Here is a 17,153-nt window from a genome sequence, read left to right as displayed (position 1 = left end):
CAAAGTTAGTCAGGTAAAGATCAGTCAGATCAGGAATTTCACATTTCACGGGAAGTCAAAAATTGTAAATAGTAATAATTATTATTGTAAATTACGATTACGATTCTCAAACCAATGCTAGAGTCAAACAGACTATCTCGACGTTTCATTGGTGCTTGTAAAGAAGCCTTGAAACAACAGAATTTTGAATAGGAATTATTCTATAACAAAAATCGACCTTATTACCTGTATATCAAAGTTCAAACTCCTAGTTCGCCGTACTGCACAGACCACTTCTCGTAGGCGACGAGACTGTGTGGGGAGACGGACGGCCGGATCCTCTTCAGCGCATCCATAAAGTCTTGGAAGGTGATGCTTCGTACCAGTGACAGATCTAAGCATTTGACTTCCTCAGGGTCTAATTCTGAAACAAGCAAAAACAGTTGAGTTTATAGTTATTGCGCATGCCTTGGTTGGTTAAAACTTTCAAGATCATTTCTCCTGTTAAATTACTTCAAAGGAGGTTTTTTGACTGTATTCATAGATTTCTCAATCACATGTCAAAATAACTGATTAGTTTTTACTTTGTTTATTGGCTCCGCGTGTCGAGATATCGAGCCAGTATCCATTAAATTTTAAAAAAGGAACGAAATTTTAGGTAGGATCAGAAAAATACAGTATACTTGTACTATATATTTACAACTTGACATAATTTAGTAGGATTAAAGAGGAAAAGTAAAAATATAGAAGACTCATCAGAAGACAAGAGGGTGTCAACGAAAGTAGGAAGTGGGATGTAAGTAACAATGACTCTAACACCTTACCAATTTGAAATAATTTCTTTATTCATTCATGTCAGAAAAACAACGATTTATGTGAAATGTAAACAAAAGTATCAGTGTGGGATATACTCGTAGGTAGGGGACGGCTTTGTATCTAACTAAATTCAAGTCCGTGTCACATACATACAGATTCCTAAGTTCGCTCCATTCCTCCCTACACATTAACGCTAAACGCTGGCCTATTGCCAAACGTTGAAGTTGCTAAAAGCATTTAAGATTTACCTCCAGCACAAAGTAACAAACAACTTGTTTTTTTTTTTAAATATATTAAACCTAAACATTCCGAAAATATTGTCACAGTATACAAGGTCGTTCCACAAATTTTACAGTCCAGTGCAATACTGGACTGACCGTGGGTTATTGCCAAAAACTGAAAGTCCAATGTGCCGTCGCTCATTTCCTGAAATTGCTACTCAAAACTGATCACCTGCTTAACTATTACCTCTGATCGGGCCGAGAGCAGCAACAACCGAGTGCAGCAGCGCACAGGCGATTTCTCTGGTAACACCTTTGATTGGTAACCCTATTGTCTATCGGTTTAAATGGCTCGAAATTTATTACCAGCCTAACCATTACCTCTGATCGGGTCGAGAGCAATGTCTCGGCACTGAGGTCCCGGCACATCCGAGTAGCTGCAGACGCAGCAGCACGCAGGCGTTTTCTCTGGTAACAAAGAACCGAATTGTCTATCGGCTCTTTACCGTAAATGGCTCCTCGAAATTCATTACCAGCCTAACTATTACCTCTGATCGGGCCGAGAGCAATGTCCCGGCACAGCCGAATAGCAGCAGCAGCATGCAGGCGTTTTCTCTGGTAACAAAGAACCGAATTGTCTATCGGCCTCTTCACCTTAAATGCCTACTCGAAATTCATTACCAGCCTACCTATTACCTCTGATCGGGCCGAGAGCAATGTCCCGGCACAACTCACTGAGGTCACGGCACATCCGATTAGCTGCAGACGCAGCAGCACGCAGGCGTTTTCTCTGGTAACAAAGAACCGAATTGTCTATCGGCTCTTCACCGTAAATGGCTCCTCGAAATTGATTACCAGCCTAACTATTACCTCTAATCGGGCCGAGAGCAGCGTCCCGGCACAGCGCGGTGAGGTCGCTGCCAGAGTAGCCGTCGGTCAGCGCGCCGAGCCTCGCCAGCTCGTCGTCACTGAGCGCCGCCGCCGCCGCACCGCGCGCCAGCACGCGTCGTAACAACGCACCGCGCGTCCGCGCGTCGGGCAACGACACGTAAACCCTCTTTGGAAACCGCCTACAACAAAACATGTTTTTTTTCAATTGAATTTAATTTAAATTAGTTCATCATCACCAAATAAGCTAAAAGTAGTAGGTAGGTGGCTTAGGACGCGGCGACTTGATGGTTTAATATCGTGCTCCCGTAAACGTTCTTATGTATTTTGTTTGATACGATATTTCCGAAAATTGTTGTTCTATTCCGTCCCGTCCGAGACCGTCACGTTACAGAATATACGTGTGTGTCCATGTATACATCAATTTAGTTTACAAGCACTGTAAAAAACTCGGAAGCCGAAGGGAGCTCGACCGTCTTCAGCCGCCGCGACGCCTCGTGCTCGCCCGACGAACGCTCGCCGAGAAGTGTAATTACCTCAGTGCAGCCTCGTCCAGCTCCTGCGGTCTATTGGTGGCCGCCATCACGATGAGCCTGTCGGCGCCGGCGGCCGGCAGCCCGTCGAACTCCACCAGGAACTCCGTCTTCAGCCGCCGCGACGCCTCGTGCTCGCCCGACGAACGCTCGCAGAGAAGCGAGTCTACTTCGTCCACGAATATTATTGACGGCTTTTAGGAACAAATTGATGTTTTAAAGTAAATAACACATCTATAAATATATGAAGCAATTATTAAAATAATCTTTTACTTTCATTGCAATTTTTAAACTTATCTTGTATAACACCGTAGTATATTGAAAAAATATTTCTAGCTCCTTTTAGCTTCCCACACAATACTTGTAATAATACAGAGTGAACAACGAACATGGTCTCATGAAATGTTTTTAACTGCTTGAAAAATATCACACATAAATTCAACAATTTCAACAAATGATGAAATTTCAGAAATAAGACTGATTGACATAGTGTCACGCACGTTTAGAAGATGCCCAATAAAACTGCTCTGCACCCATTATCTTTTATTGTGCTATATATCCTTCAAGTGAATTTTGCATAATACATGTTTACTGCGATTTTGTCAAAAAATGGAAATAACTTCAACAATACACGTTTGGATATGTGCCAAAGCTGCAAAAGATCTAAATGCGGTGTCTAGCAAACGATATTGTTCCAACAGAAAGCTCTGAACTATGGCAATATGGCGAAAGTGATATGCAGTTGTGCTAAAATGTGTTGCATTTTCACAGTTTACTTAAATTTTGCATTTCATATGCAGCTCGACGTTAATGCATTATATGTTAACATTATTAGTGTCCATCTGCCTGTCAGATAAACTTGTTTTGTATCGTTACAATGATAATTTAATAATTTCCAAGCAGCTGTTTATAGTAGGGGAGCCCTGGATGCTAAAAGGGAATACATCCCCGGACCTGACCTGCCCTAACCACCCGGCATTTTATTTACATCTAAAAATATCTTGATAATTCTACTTTCATAATGAGATGCTAAAACGTTTCACGACATTTTAATTTGCCCCCAACGGAGACAAGCAAAGATCGTTGACCATACAGCCTGAGTGTTACGACGAAGGTTTGTTCGTTCTTTTTCTCGTTTGTTAGGCTTCGTAGTAACAAAAAAAATAACGCAAGAAAAAATAACTCAACTTTAAATGTTACTTCGCCTCCTTGGTACACAGGCGAACTTTTTGAGAAAGAAAGCGTTAAAAAAATGTATTTTTCATCAAAAACAACTCTTTTAATAAGACAGAATTATTCATCAGATCCACATTTATACCTACATCATAATATCATCGCCATATATTTTTAAACGGGTATCCTGGGGTCGCGAGCGCCGCACAATTATTTCGCCTCGCAAAAGACAGAGACGAGTTCAAGAAACTGACTGCCAACCTTCGTTAGTCTGAGAGGCACCCTAAGAAGAAGAATCCTGGGTTTCCAGGGCCGACGTTATATTTCCCTTTGTCGTTTCCATAAATTTGCGTTTAATAAAAACTTAGAAATTATTGAGAGACATGGCGATGTTCCCTTTACCTGCAGCTCCCTGGCGACTTGGAACAGAGCTCGCACCATCTTCTCTCCGTCCCCCACGTACTTGCTGGTCAAAGTTGCGGCTGATATTGAGAAGAACGTCGCAGAACACTCAGCCGCCACGCACCGCGCCAATAACGTCTTGCCTGTTGTATACAACTTATGTCACCGACACAGATATCTTTTTGATTTTTAGGGTTGCTTAACATAAAAGTAAAAACGGAACAGAAAAGTAAAAAAGAACTTTTTTTTAATTTTTGTTACCTCATAAGTTAGTCATTTATTAACCAATTTTGAATTTTTTTTTTTGTTTGAATGAGTATGCTTCCAGATTGGTCTTATTAAATTTTTATGAAAGTCGGTTTTGTTATTTTGTGTTAAAACCACAGTAACTGAAATATAGTCGGAAATGAAATATTTTTTAAATGTTTGTTACCTCATAACTTCGTATTTTTTTAACCAATTTTGAAAACTCTTTTTTTGCTTGTATGAGTATACTTCCAGATTGGTCCCATTTAATTTTCATGAAAATTGGTTTTGTAATTTTGTGTTAAAATCACAGTAAGTCGGTTTCATTTTTATGTTAAAAATATTTTTACAAAACAGTTTATTACCGTTCCCTGGAGGTCCGAAGAGCAGTAACCCTTTAGCTGGTGATCTCAGTCCCGTAAAGAGCTCCGGCCTTAATGATGGCAACACCACCATCTCTTGTAAAGCTTGCTTGGCTGCCTATAACAAAGAATGCGTTTAAAAAAAATGTCGGTACGGTTTCCCATAATTACGTTGCTTAATTCCATAATTACGTATATGATTTCTAATATTTCCTCAGTGGCGCTAACATGCGACCAACGAGATAATCGCGTGAAGAGAAATTGATAAATTTCAACCAATAGCGGTGCAACCGGAAATACAGCTATCTCTTTCATTGCGTTGGTACGAAAGAGATCTATCTCTTTCGTACCAACGCAACCAACTTGGACAACTCCGCCGCCATTGTCTATTTCTCTTTACTTGGTCGCATGTTAGGACCACTGATCTGTTCTGGTAGGCTTTGGTCGTAGCCACATCGGAAAAATTAGGGTAAAGACTGAATAACCTGAACCCCTTCAAATAGCTCGATAGAATCTTAGATCGCATTCATCACATATCAAAACTAACTATAAATGACAATTTGTAACATTGATTTTAAAATAGTTAGACTGAATTTATTTCTGAGTCTTCTCCGCTTGTTTACTTGCCATGAATTACTGATGGACATGACTTTTCATACAAGAGACTACTTAACCTAAATTAATTTAATTTGATAAATTTTGCAGGTGTTTTAAGCTATTGCATAAATTCTATCGCGGGCCTTGAGCATGGGGACCGAATCCAGAAATTCCGTAATGAAAAAACCTCACGCTCCCCACTTTTATTTTGTTAATTAAGTAAGGAATTAATATAAATTATGATGATAGTGTATTAATTTTTACAAATTCCAAAAGTCATTATAGTTTGGGATTTAGCAAAAATATAAATCTAAAATGCAACGCTTCCTTTAACTAGTGGTTAAATACTGTAAAATTAATACACGGCGTCAGTTTAACAGCGCAAGAGCCTTGAAATATTAAATGCTTGTACATCAATAACCGTAAGTAGCCTAAAAGCCTTTTGACGTTCGTCTTTCTAATGAAATGTGAAGTCAATTATGGAACACGGAAGTAGGCTAAATAATATGGTGAGAGACTGCACCAGCCAGACATACCGGATTATATCTATGAAGGCCGCATTCTATTTTTGACAGCCTCCGTGGCGCATTGGTATGCGCAGTCGATTTACAAAACTGAGGTCCTGGGTTTGATCCCCGGCCGATTGAGGTTTTCTTAATTGGTTCAGGTCTGATTGGTGGCTTCGGCCGTGGCCTACCATCCTATCAGCAAAGACGTACCGCCAAGGTTTTCGAATTTCGGCAAGCCATTGTGTGTGTGATTTATTTATTTACTTAAACAATACCCGGTATGACATTACAGTTGCCCAATTCGTCTTCCCAGGCTATAAGATAATATACATTATAATAATAGATAATTACAAACAATATTACAAACTACAACAAAAATAACATAAAAGAGAACATTACTAATTAAAATAAACATTAATCAACAATATTATATAATATACTTAACAATATGTTACAACAATCATTTTGGTACCAATTTTACAATGTGGTTGAAGAATCATCGGTACATCAAAAACTAAAGACATATTTCGGGCTAAGCCGCTCGTCTATACCTACTCTTTACCAAATTATGGTATGAGAAGGAATTTGCCAATGTGTATATTTTGTAGGAGCAATGGCTACCCTAGTTAAAAACCTGGGGCGTTGTCTATTAATACACACCTACTAATAAAATGAAATTTTAATGGAGCTTGGGCCCACAACGCTATTCTAATGCGCTTTCTTAGAATCACAACGGTAAACTATCTTGTTTCTTGGATATTTGCTTAGAAGAAAGAAATGCTGAGTATTTCACAGCTCGACCTGCGCCAAGATCCTCGTAAACCCAAGAACCTGGGTTACAATCCCCTGGGTTACACCCAACCAACTGGACAAACGAAGCAGTTTATCATCATCATCATATCAGCCGATGGACGTCCACTGCAGGACATAAGCCTTTGTAGTGACTTCCAAACATCACGATACTGAGCCAGCGAATCTCTGCGACTCGCTTGATGCCGTCAGTCCACCTGGTGGGGAGTTAAAATACTAAAATATGTATTTAAATATCTTCATCATATTTACCTCCTGTCCAGCAATATCGTCCCAATGCACTTTCGGACCACCCTCAACAATCTCGTCCAGTATAAGTTGAACCAGCTTGGGGTCCACGCCGCGCACTGTGAGCGTCGGCTGCGGGGTTCTACTTCTGGTGGGCGTCCCTCTCTGGGAGCCCCCTCCAACGACTCTTCGCACCGGCGAGCCGTTCACCGGCACCTGGTATGCGCTCTATTCGTGAGAGAAGTTGTGATGTTAATGGCGATGGAATGGTTAGTGATGGGAGAATCAAGCATAAGTATGATTAAGTTAAAATCGTTCATTATTAAAGCAATATCTTTTGTGTTTCCTAATCTGTTTTGGAAGACAAAGCCTTGAAAGTAGTATCTTTTTATCATTTGCCATATTTTTTAAATATGAAATATTTCTACAATTAGTCGGTAAAGACTGTTAGGATACGACAATAATCCAGGGGGTGGGGATCGACTATCGAATCGTGACCTCTCGGTGACGAGTCGGGTCCCATTTACCGTTGAGCTATTGAAGCTTTAACGAGTTAGTCTTTCACTTATAGGGAGGTATAAAATTTGTTTTAATAAAATATTATGTATATAAGGTTTTTATTAGTTTTAGAATTTTGTAAATGGATGGGGTTGCAAGGATCATTATGATGATGATGTGAATGACGTGCCAATTATTGTAACCAAATTCACATTAAAGTATTTGACTATTTTCTCTGGTTGCTTTCGAAAGGCCCTGGATTCGGTTTCCATACATACATTTAGTCTGAATAATATAACTATTCATAAGCAAATCAATATTACAGTTTTTATGTTTGAAAAACCCACTACCACTGTATGGGCAAAGAAACGCAGTATATGTATGTGGTCTGCGAGAGCTGTTAAAATAAGGGCAAGACCGCATAAGAGCTAACTTAGTTCGGTCTTTTTTTTCTGATTGTGTACCGCTTAGGCTTAGGTTAGGGGTTTAGGAGTTCGGTCTGAAAGTGCCTTTAAGCGGAAGTCAAGAGACGACTTTAGAGAGACGTATTCTGCTTGGGCTCGACTCTGGTAGAGCTCGCCTACACCGTCTTGTCATACTGCGGTCTCATTAATAAATTAATAACGCTTACAGAAAATACAGAGACAGAAAAACGGCATCCGTGGCGCAGTGGTATGCGCGGTGGATTTACAAAACGAAGGTCCTGGGTTTAATCCCCGGCTGGGCCGATTGAGATTTTCTTAATTGGTCCAGGTCTGGCTTGCGGGAGGCTTCGGCCTTAGGACTTAGGTCAAAATATTATAGAGAGGTAAAGTTTGTTTACCAATAGAAAACCGCTATCGCCATCGTATAAAAGGAACCACAGATATAAGAGGTAACTAGATTTATAAAGTGCCAATTCTTTGTATTGAACCCAGCGTGTCCAGGGGCGTGGCCTAAATGGCTGTTTAATATTTAGTGAAAAATGAAATATGTCACCCTTACTTCAGAGTTGAATATTATTTATTCCTTTTGACACAGAACAAAACAAGACTGCTAGTACATGCGCGGAAACGCTTGCGATATTCCGCACACCCGGGTGTACGCGGGCCACGCCCCCTTGCTACTTCTATTGCTAAAAGCGACGCTTTTAGCGTTGTCTTCTGTGGAAGGAACTTACAGATAACTGTCTTTTAACAGCAGGTGGCGTAGAGGCGGGCTTCACGGGGTACCTATTGTAGTTGCCGTTGGAACTGTTGGGCTGTGACGAGGACCTGCCCATGGACCGCGGCAGGGTCTGCGACTTCATCAGCGGCCCTCCACCGCTGGGCACCCTGCGCCCGGCTGTGGTCAACTTTCGACCTGCGACTTCAGAAGCAATGACCATACATTACAAAAAAAAGTTTTTTTTTTACTAATTAAAAAAAAACCAAAAACTACAGTGCGTAGGTAATCAAAGAATGCTAGTTATTATATCAACCTATTAAAATAAATATCAAATCATTTGACAAAAAGTCATCAACCTATAATATCCATCCACCAGTGGGCACCGGGCGACATTTGTTGCATAGAATCTCAATTTCGAAAATAAAATTCAAAAATTCAAAATTCAAAATACATTTATTTCAAGTAGGCTCAGTTTACAAGCACTTTTGACGCGTCAGCTGACTATTTGTAAAGATTCTACCACCGGTTCGAAAGGCAGGTTCTGTATATAGATATATATATAGATGTATATAGATGATTGCTTAAGTCAAATATAGTGAAAATTAGCCTACAGGATCCGAGGAGCATTTTTACAATTGATTACTATCAAGTTAATTTTCCGTGAGTAGCTTCATCTCGATGAGACGCTCAACTTTTTTATATACAAAAATTCTTGATTCTGGTAGCTAACTGGGTTACCAGGTATTAAAAATATCTGAGCGTTGGAACGAGATACTCAGAACTTACGGAAAATTTACTTGATAGTAATCAATTATAAAAATGTTCCACGAATCCTGGGCAAGAATGCTTGTTATTATGAGTATTATATTATTTTATTTTATCCTAGAAGTAATTTATCATAAATGCCAATGTAGGTATATTGGTTTGTTACGCTTTTATGAATAAGCCACAGAACCGATTTTATAAATTCTTTCACCAAGCGAAAGTTACTTTATCAGCGAAGTAGCTTAGAGTATACTAATATCGGTGTCTGATGTTAATTCCTATTAAAATTTTTTCCTATTGATTACTGAAATACATATTTCTATATTCGTGGGGAAGGAGAATTAACGCTAGCAAAATAAGCCGCGTACACGGAAAATACCTAAGGAAAGTACCTACTTGTCGGAGCTTTTAAAAACACTTTGTTGTTGACAAAACTGCTACTGAATTTTTACTGAGTTATGCACGGAAAAATCCAGGTAATTTTAGAAGGGCGAATAAAAATACTTTTTGTAAATTTTTCTAGTAGATATGGGTACACTCGACATATTTGTCCGGACGTTGACTTTTATTTAAGCAAAATCTTTTATTTAAGAAAGATAATGAATACGCGGATTTGTTACGCAATTTTTTCACACTCAAGTAAGATCTTTTATATTTTATTTAAGTAAGATATGTGCATCTTGAATCTTCAATACATTTGTTATTGTATTATATAATTATTTCGTACAAAGAAGTTTTATCTTAAAAGTTTTAACCTTTCTGTGGTGTGAAATGCAAGTGAATATGCGGGATTTGTTACGCAATTTTTTCACGTTCAAAGGACGCGTGTAAAGGACCGATACAGTCGTATAACCTTTACGTGGCCTTTGTAATTACTTGACCTGTAATGGTATAGTTACACAACAGTGATTTACTTGTTATTGACCAACTGAACTGAGGACACGATTTACATTGAGTACAACTGGCAACAATTACAATATATCATGTCATCCATCCGAAAGAACCAAAGTCCATTGGTCGCTAACTCTATATAGGTTTCATAAGAAGGCTCTTAGTTACTCAGCGAGCGAGTTCAGTTTAGAGTATCTCTGAGTGATCGAATCAGAAATTAGGAGATCCGCAGAAGAACCAAAGTGACCGACGTAGCTCAACGAGTCGCGAAGGTGAAGTGGCAAACGGGGAACATATTTCGAAGAGCCGATGGACGTTGGGGTCCCAAGCCGCTGAAATGGCGACCCCCGCACTGGAAAACGCAGTGTTAATCGACCCCCAACTAGGTGGACCGATGACATTAAGCAGGTAACATGGAGTCACTGGATGCAGGTGACTTAACACAGTAGAGTTTGAAAGTCTATACAAGAGGAATTGGATTGGAGGATTGAATGTCCTAGGACCTAGGACATTCAATCCTCCAATCCTACTAATAGGACCTAGGACCTAGGTCCAATGGCTGAAAATGATGATTATTATGGGCGGTGGATGAGTTTTTATATTAAAATTAATATTTCCAAGTTATTATATGCGCAACAAAAAATAATATCTATATAGGCACAGTGTAGTCAAATTGATACCGTTTCTCGATAGGAAAAGGGCCTTCGATTTGATCTATCGCAGTAGTCGATAAAAAAGAGTTCCTATATGAATCAAGGTCAGAGATAGTCTGATAGATAAAATCGTACGAAATTGCTGCTCATTATTTTAGCTCGACATTCAATCTTTATTATGACAGCTATTAGTTATGTTTCCACTCACGACGAGCATGCATCTCTAGAGTAAGTGGTGACGGAATTCGAAGAACCATTTCGAATATTCAATGAGTTTGTTTGTGTATTGTGCTTTCACGTTCTAATCCTTTAAAGTTTTTCAGCGTGGGTACGGTGACAGTCGCCTATATGACGTTCATAATACGTACTATTATCGTGACTCTCGGCAAACTTTCAAGAGTGAAACGAAAACGAACTGTCACCCGCACAATCCTACATGAAACGAACTGTAAATTGATCATCGTGGAATTTTGCACGCACATAGTGACAGTTTTTGTACAGAAAATAATATAGTATACATTGTATTTGTTTTCAGAAAAACATAGTTTTCCTGAGGGATATAAATAAAAGTTTTACAGAAATGGAGTATCGATTTTTTAAAAGTAAAATCATTTTTTTTTTGAGCGCAGTGATAGCCCAGTGGATATGACCTCTGCCTCCGATTCCGGAGGGTGTAGGTTCGAATCCGGTCCGGGGCATGCACCTCCAACTTTTCAGTTGTGTGCATTTTAAGAAATTAAATATCACGTGTCTCAATCGGTGAAGGAAAACATCGTGAGGAAACCTGCATACCAGAGAATTATCTTCATTCTCTGCGTGTGTGAAGTCTGCTAATCCGCATTGGGCCCGCGTGGTGGACTATTGGCCTAACCCCTCTCATTCTGAGAGGAGACTCGAGCTCAGCAGTGAGCCGAATATGGGTTGATGACGAAAATCATTTTGTTTGTATCTAATATTTATACAATACTACAGTACTGTCTCTTTTTAACTGATATACATACGAGTATAACGTAAGGAATTAGCCTTTGATTTTGAACAAAATTAAACACTTAGACCTCTATATTTTTTCCATAAAGCACGATTGAAGTCAAACGCAAGGACACCGAAATCTATAGACTATCGTATCTTGTCGATCGTATCAATTGAAATCGTACTAGGGGTGCTGTTGTGGTTACTATAATGGAAAGTGGATGTTGGCGGCAGTGTCGCCCACTCATATTTTTAAATTGATATCGTCGTAAAAGAATATATTTTTTTTTAATAATTAAAGTCATCAGGTATATAAAATTAGAAAGCATATATACAAATACTGTTCTATAATATTTACTTATGAGTTATTATAATAACTCGAACGAGAAAAACTTACGCCTTGCATATTTTTATGTTACAGTTTTGAGACAATCTCATGCAAGGGCCTGGCCTTGGGTGAGATTCGGCTTGATCTCATCCCCTTAACATCTTACCTAATCAATGCACACCACCAGCTGGCCTATTCACTATTTTCGTCTTTATTATCAACCTATTAAAATAAACATCAAAACAATTAACAAAATGTCATCTACCTACTGTGTGATATCCACCAGTAAGCACCGGATGACATTTGTTACATAGAACTCAACTTCGTGTTGTCTTTCATATTCTCTAGCTTTAGCAAATATAGAGAATTAGCCTGCAGTAGTGGTTCTGATCGATTATCATCAACAGCTATATGGTTAAGGAGCCGAACTTGTACTATTCCGTTTAGTTGAAGAAACGAAATATTGGTCATATTTAAAACGGCATGCATAAAGTTTAAAAAATACCGAAAAAAAGCCCTAGCGTTTCATCATCATCATAATCATCATGTCAGTCGATGGACGTCCACTGCAGGACATAGGCCTTTTGTAGGGACTTCTAAACATCGTGATATTGAGCCGCCTGCATCCAACGAATACCTGCGACTCGCTTAATATCGTCAGTCCACCTGGTGGGTTGGTCGACCAACACTGCGCTTTCTGGTGCGGGGCCGCCATTCCAGCACCTTGGGACCCTAACGTCCATCGGCTCATCAAACGATGTACACCGCCCATTGCCACTTTAGCTTCGCGACACGTTGAGCTATGTCGGTGACTTTAGTTCTTCTGCGGATCTCCTCATTTCTGATTCGAATAGGATTGGCCTAGCGTTTAAGGCCGCAATATAAGCACTTGATCTTTTCATTATGTAATATGCAAATAATATTAATTTATGCAATTTATCACCGAGTGAGAGACCTTGCGGCTCGCCCACGCCACCCCACCCTGTTGTTATGAATCGATGTCGATGTCTCGATCAAGAGGCGACGTATCAATCTAAACTCAACACCGCATTAGAGTGAAAGCTTCCCCCTTACCTACCTACTAGATTGTTCAAATGGTTTTTTACAAAAAGTTAAAACGTTATTAGAAAGAGGAAAGATTTGATTGTTTGTTTGCATTGAATAGACTCCGAAACTATTGAACCGATTTGAAAAATTCTTTCACTGTTGGGAAGCTACACTATTCCCGGGTGCTAAAGGCTATATTTTATCCCCGTATTCCTACGGGAACGGGAACTACGCGGGTGAAACCGCGTTGCGTCTGCTAGTACATTTATATATCGTCGAATATTTCTTTAATAGAATTTCTTCCAGAGCGTAAGAATGATGGTAAAATGTAGTATGAGTATACTTATTGCTGTCCAGGTGAAAAAAGTTAATTCTCTTTTCATATCCTCGGTGACGTCGCGATCCTTACGCTATGGGCATTATTTGCGCACATTCGGAAACAAAAAACAAATATTTACAATTTTTGTTTTTTGATTTTATTTTTTGATTTGATGAGTTACTGGTTTTTGGTTTTCAGATATATGTAATATATGTAATGAAATATATGTAATTTTTTGTCAAATATTTTAAAATACATAAAAATAGGGCTTTAAAACAATTTTAAAGTTTCATAACAGTATTATCAAAGTTATGTTTGCAAATTAACCTTTTTCTTGTCGGTAGAAATATAACTGGAACGATGCCATAAAAACCCTACCCACCATAGTGTATTGTGTCCCTAAAGAGTTACGAGTAGAGTAATTAATTTACGAGCAGCGACATCATGGATAAAATAAAATTTTCTGCGCTCCGTTTTTTTTTTAGATAAAATTCTATTTGCTCGATATAAAAAAGTATAAAAAACCATTTAGGTTTAAGTAATAGCCGATCAAATAATGCAAATTAACATACATATAATATAGGGTTGCCAGCAAGTATTTTATATATATAAATATTGCACATAAAAAATCTATATAGTATAATATAATAAAGCAAAAAAAGTTCGTGACATGTTTGTATAAGCTGGCTATTTTGCAGAACTACAAGTCGGATAGTATTTTTTTTATTATCATATTATACATTATTATTAGATTACATTTGTATATGAACGGTAAATCGCTTGTCGGCACGTAAGTTTATGCCGGTAGGGTGGTCAATACGGCCACAGAACAGAAAACGCTATCTACAAACCAGGTCTGATGCAATTAAAAAAAAAATATGTATAAAATTCTAAACTGAGTAGGGAATCAAACCCTCTCTGTTAAGTACTAGCAACTTCGCCAGGTCAAAAGTCGTCTACCGCAGAAAATTTAGTGTTAACATCGATTGACAACCCTGGTTTGCGTGCATGTTACGAAACTGGAACGCACGTTGATGCAATTTTTAACGATTAAATAACATATCGCCGAAAACCTGAATTTCTCAACAAAATCCACCCACACGACGTTTTATGTTGTAAAGGATGACAACAGGCAACAGCTGTGACCCACAATATAGCAACTTTTAAAATATAGCGTCACGTTAAAAATGTCAGCCACATTTTGTACCATTAGTAGATAGAGCAGATCGCCCACCTGTGGAGAGTGATGTGCACTTCATAGATGTAAAATGCACTGCGTAGGCTTTAATAGAAGCATAAATGCATTGCATAGCCTGATGATTCAATTATGAACCTGTATTGAAGGACAAATTTTCCATTTTTTTTTTTTATGTATGTACACCGATTACTCAAAGACGCCTGGACCGATTTCAAAAATTCTTTTTTTGTTTGAAACGGTATAGTCCCCATTTGGTCCCATTGTCATCATGTCAAGATTTGATGATGGAATCCTGGAGAAATTGAGAGGAACTTTCGAATATTATATGGGTGTCTAGTGTGTTCGTAAACTTTTCCATTTAGTACTTTTAAGCACTTCAATTTCATGAGCCATCATTTTCAATTAATACATCACCGGCTTAGCACCGCCTTCATACTGATCAGAAGGTAGAACATATTATGTTAGTTTAGTGGGTACGTTTTTAGGTTTTGAAGTCAATTGTATTTTTTTTATTAAAATTTTTATTATTATTATTATGTATGTTTATTTATTATTCTGTACGAACAGTGATTTTAAACATGGCTAATATCCTGTTTTCCTCTCTAAGGGAATCCTGTGCCACGACAATAGTCAAACACATAAATCAAAGCATAGACAAATAGCCCAGCACATCAAGTTGATCTGAATTACCCTCTACTTAAAATTCAAACACCAACGAAACTATGTCGTGTAATGAATACAGTTATATTGAAACATCTATAGGTCGGTTAAAAAACGAACATGTAAGAAGAGAGAAACCCCATGATACGAGTAGCCTTACAGCCTAATAACTTTAAAAAGTTTAAAAAACTAAGAAACACCTTTTAAGCACGCACTAAAAATTACAAATATTGGATTTAAGTCACGTGACTATTTTTTTCGTTTCACTGACAATAAAATATTTTTTTCAATATTTCGACCGCTGTATCACGGAAATTATACGGATACATTTTTTGTAAAAAATCGGATGATCTACAATTTTTGTCTGAAGTATTTTTGCTGTAAAACTCACCGGTTAGCTGAAAAACGCGAAAAACCGATTTTTGCAAACTTTCACCATCTATAAATTTTTTTGCACAAGGGGGATTGATGGGGACTTTTCACTGTTCATTTATTCCGAACATTCATACCAATTTTTAGCTCTATGGGAATTATTGTAACCTTCAAAGTCTTAATTGACTGGATTATTAGCAAAACTGCCAACAATTACTTATTACACATTATCCAATATTCGACCAAGTTTTTAACTGGATAAAAGATTAGGATACTAGGAAACTAGCATTTTGAAGAAAGGTGAAAGCATACTATTAACTAACACATCGAGTTGTAGACTATTTGGCACTTCAGTGTTCATTGAAAGTTGTTACTATGAGGTGATAATAAGTGACAACCTTTTATCCATTCAGCCGGATATAATCAATGTTAATATATGCTAATTTCTTGTTGGCCAACTTCGGCAACTTTCATTTTTAACGTAAAATTAATTTATAGAGCTCGTAAATTAATTAAATTAATATGTTCGATTCATGCAATAGGTACATAATTGCACAAACTATAATTTGATTAAATTTTTGGTGAAGTCAGTACAAAGTTTCGAAGTATGTATTTGTTTGTATTTGTTCGCGCCCGACTACAACCTTACCTAATGTGCCTAGTGGCAGTTTTCAATATTTTCATACTGTTACTATCGCGTTAACGTAAATGGTGAAAATTAAATTCGAAAACTCAGAATTAAAGTTAAGAACGCACCTTCCAAATTGACCAATACCAATATACACCTTGTCCTTGACAACTAACAGTTCAAGGGTTAAGGTTCAGTAATCTTCTCAGTTACAGACAACAAAACATCTGTGAAACTGTTTTTATTTCAATTAGTTTTTACGGTCGTCTCCGCCATTCTAACAAAGAGACGGTTGTAGACAAAGGGCCGAACTACGATACGAAAATTGTCAGATCATATCTCAAAACAATCTCTCATTTGAAATGAGAAAATTCTTTGTTCTCCGAGAAGCTATTTGTAAAGGTTTACGAACTCATTAGTTAGCAGTTCATTCATAATGTAAAATAATTTTCTGAAACTTAAAAAGTACAGTATTATCAAATTATGTTTGAAGAAAAAGAAGAAATTGCAAAAGTTGTGGTGTTAACTAAAAATAACTTAGATAGGTAATATGTACATACTTATTATACATTTAGAAAAAGGTATAAATGTTTTAAAGATCAAAATAATATAACACCAAAATGATATAACACTAATATGATATAACACCAAAATGATTTTTAAAATATAAAAATGTTTACTTTATTTAGTTAGCCAACGCAAGGACAAGACAAACTCTGTCGAGTTTGCTAGTTGTTAACAATGTGTATAAATCATAGATTTACGAGTCGGTACAATAAATGTTTAATAATAGATCAAAATAATATAACACCAATCTACGAATATTTTATAAAAAAAAATACATGCTTTATAGCCAACGTACGAAGGACAGGACAAAGTCTGTCAAGTTTGCTATTTGTAAATATACGACAAGAC

The 17,153-nt window shown here is 37.7% G+C and overlaps 1 protein-coding gene across 4 annotated transcripts in view; it reads right to left on the bottom strand.

The window, feature by feature from the left end:
• The window catches only part of LOC112057021 (spastin), a 49,789-nt gene that overhangs the window by 9,728 nt on the left and 22,908 nt on the right, over positions 1 to 17,153 (bottom strand). For 2 of the 4 annotated variants that reach the window (XM_024097524.2, XM_024097512.2), the window contains 7 exons: positions 8,422 to 8,609; positions 6,789 to 6,992; positions 4,624 to 4,738; positions 4,013 to 4,155; positions 2,441 to 2,631; positions 1,887 to 2,086; positions 226 to 403 (listed from right to left, as the gene is read on the bottom strand). In XM_024097524.2, coding sequence (XP_023953292.1) covers positions 240 to 403; positions 1,887 to 2,086; positions 2,441 to 2,631; positions 4,013 to 4,155; positions 4,624 to 4,738; positions 6,789 to 6,992; positions 8,422 to 8,609 — 1,205 coding nt within the window. In that variant the 3' untranslated portion in view covers positions 226 to 239. Of the gene's footprint in view, positions 1 to 225; positions 404 to 1,886; positions 2,087 to 2,440; positions 2,632 to 4,012; positions 4,156 to 4,623; positions 4,739 to 6,788; positions 6,993 to 8,421; positions 8,610 to 17,153 lie in introns of those variants that run through there. The other 2 variants (XM_024097519.2, XR_008251964.1) reach the window with 2 other exon arrangements.

This window comes from Bicyclus anynana, chromosome 21 (genome assembly GCF_947172395.1).
Source record: "Bicyclus anynana chromosome 21, ilBicAnyn1.1, whole genome shotgun sequence".
In the NCBI taxonomy this organism is placed as follows: domain Eukaryota; kingdom Metazoa; phylum Arthropoda; class Insecta; order Lepidoptera; family Nymphalidae; genus Bicyclus; species Bicyclus anynana.
The sequence above is the reverse complement of the archived record's forward strand: the minus strand, read 5'-3'. Positions and strand labels throughout refer to the sequence as shown.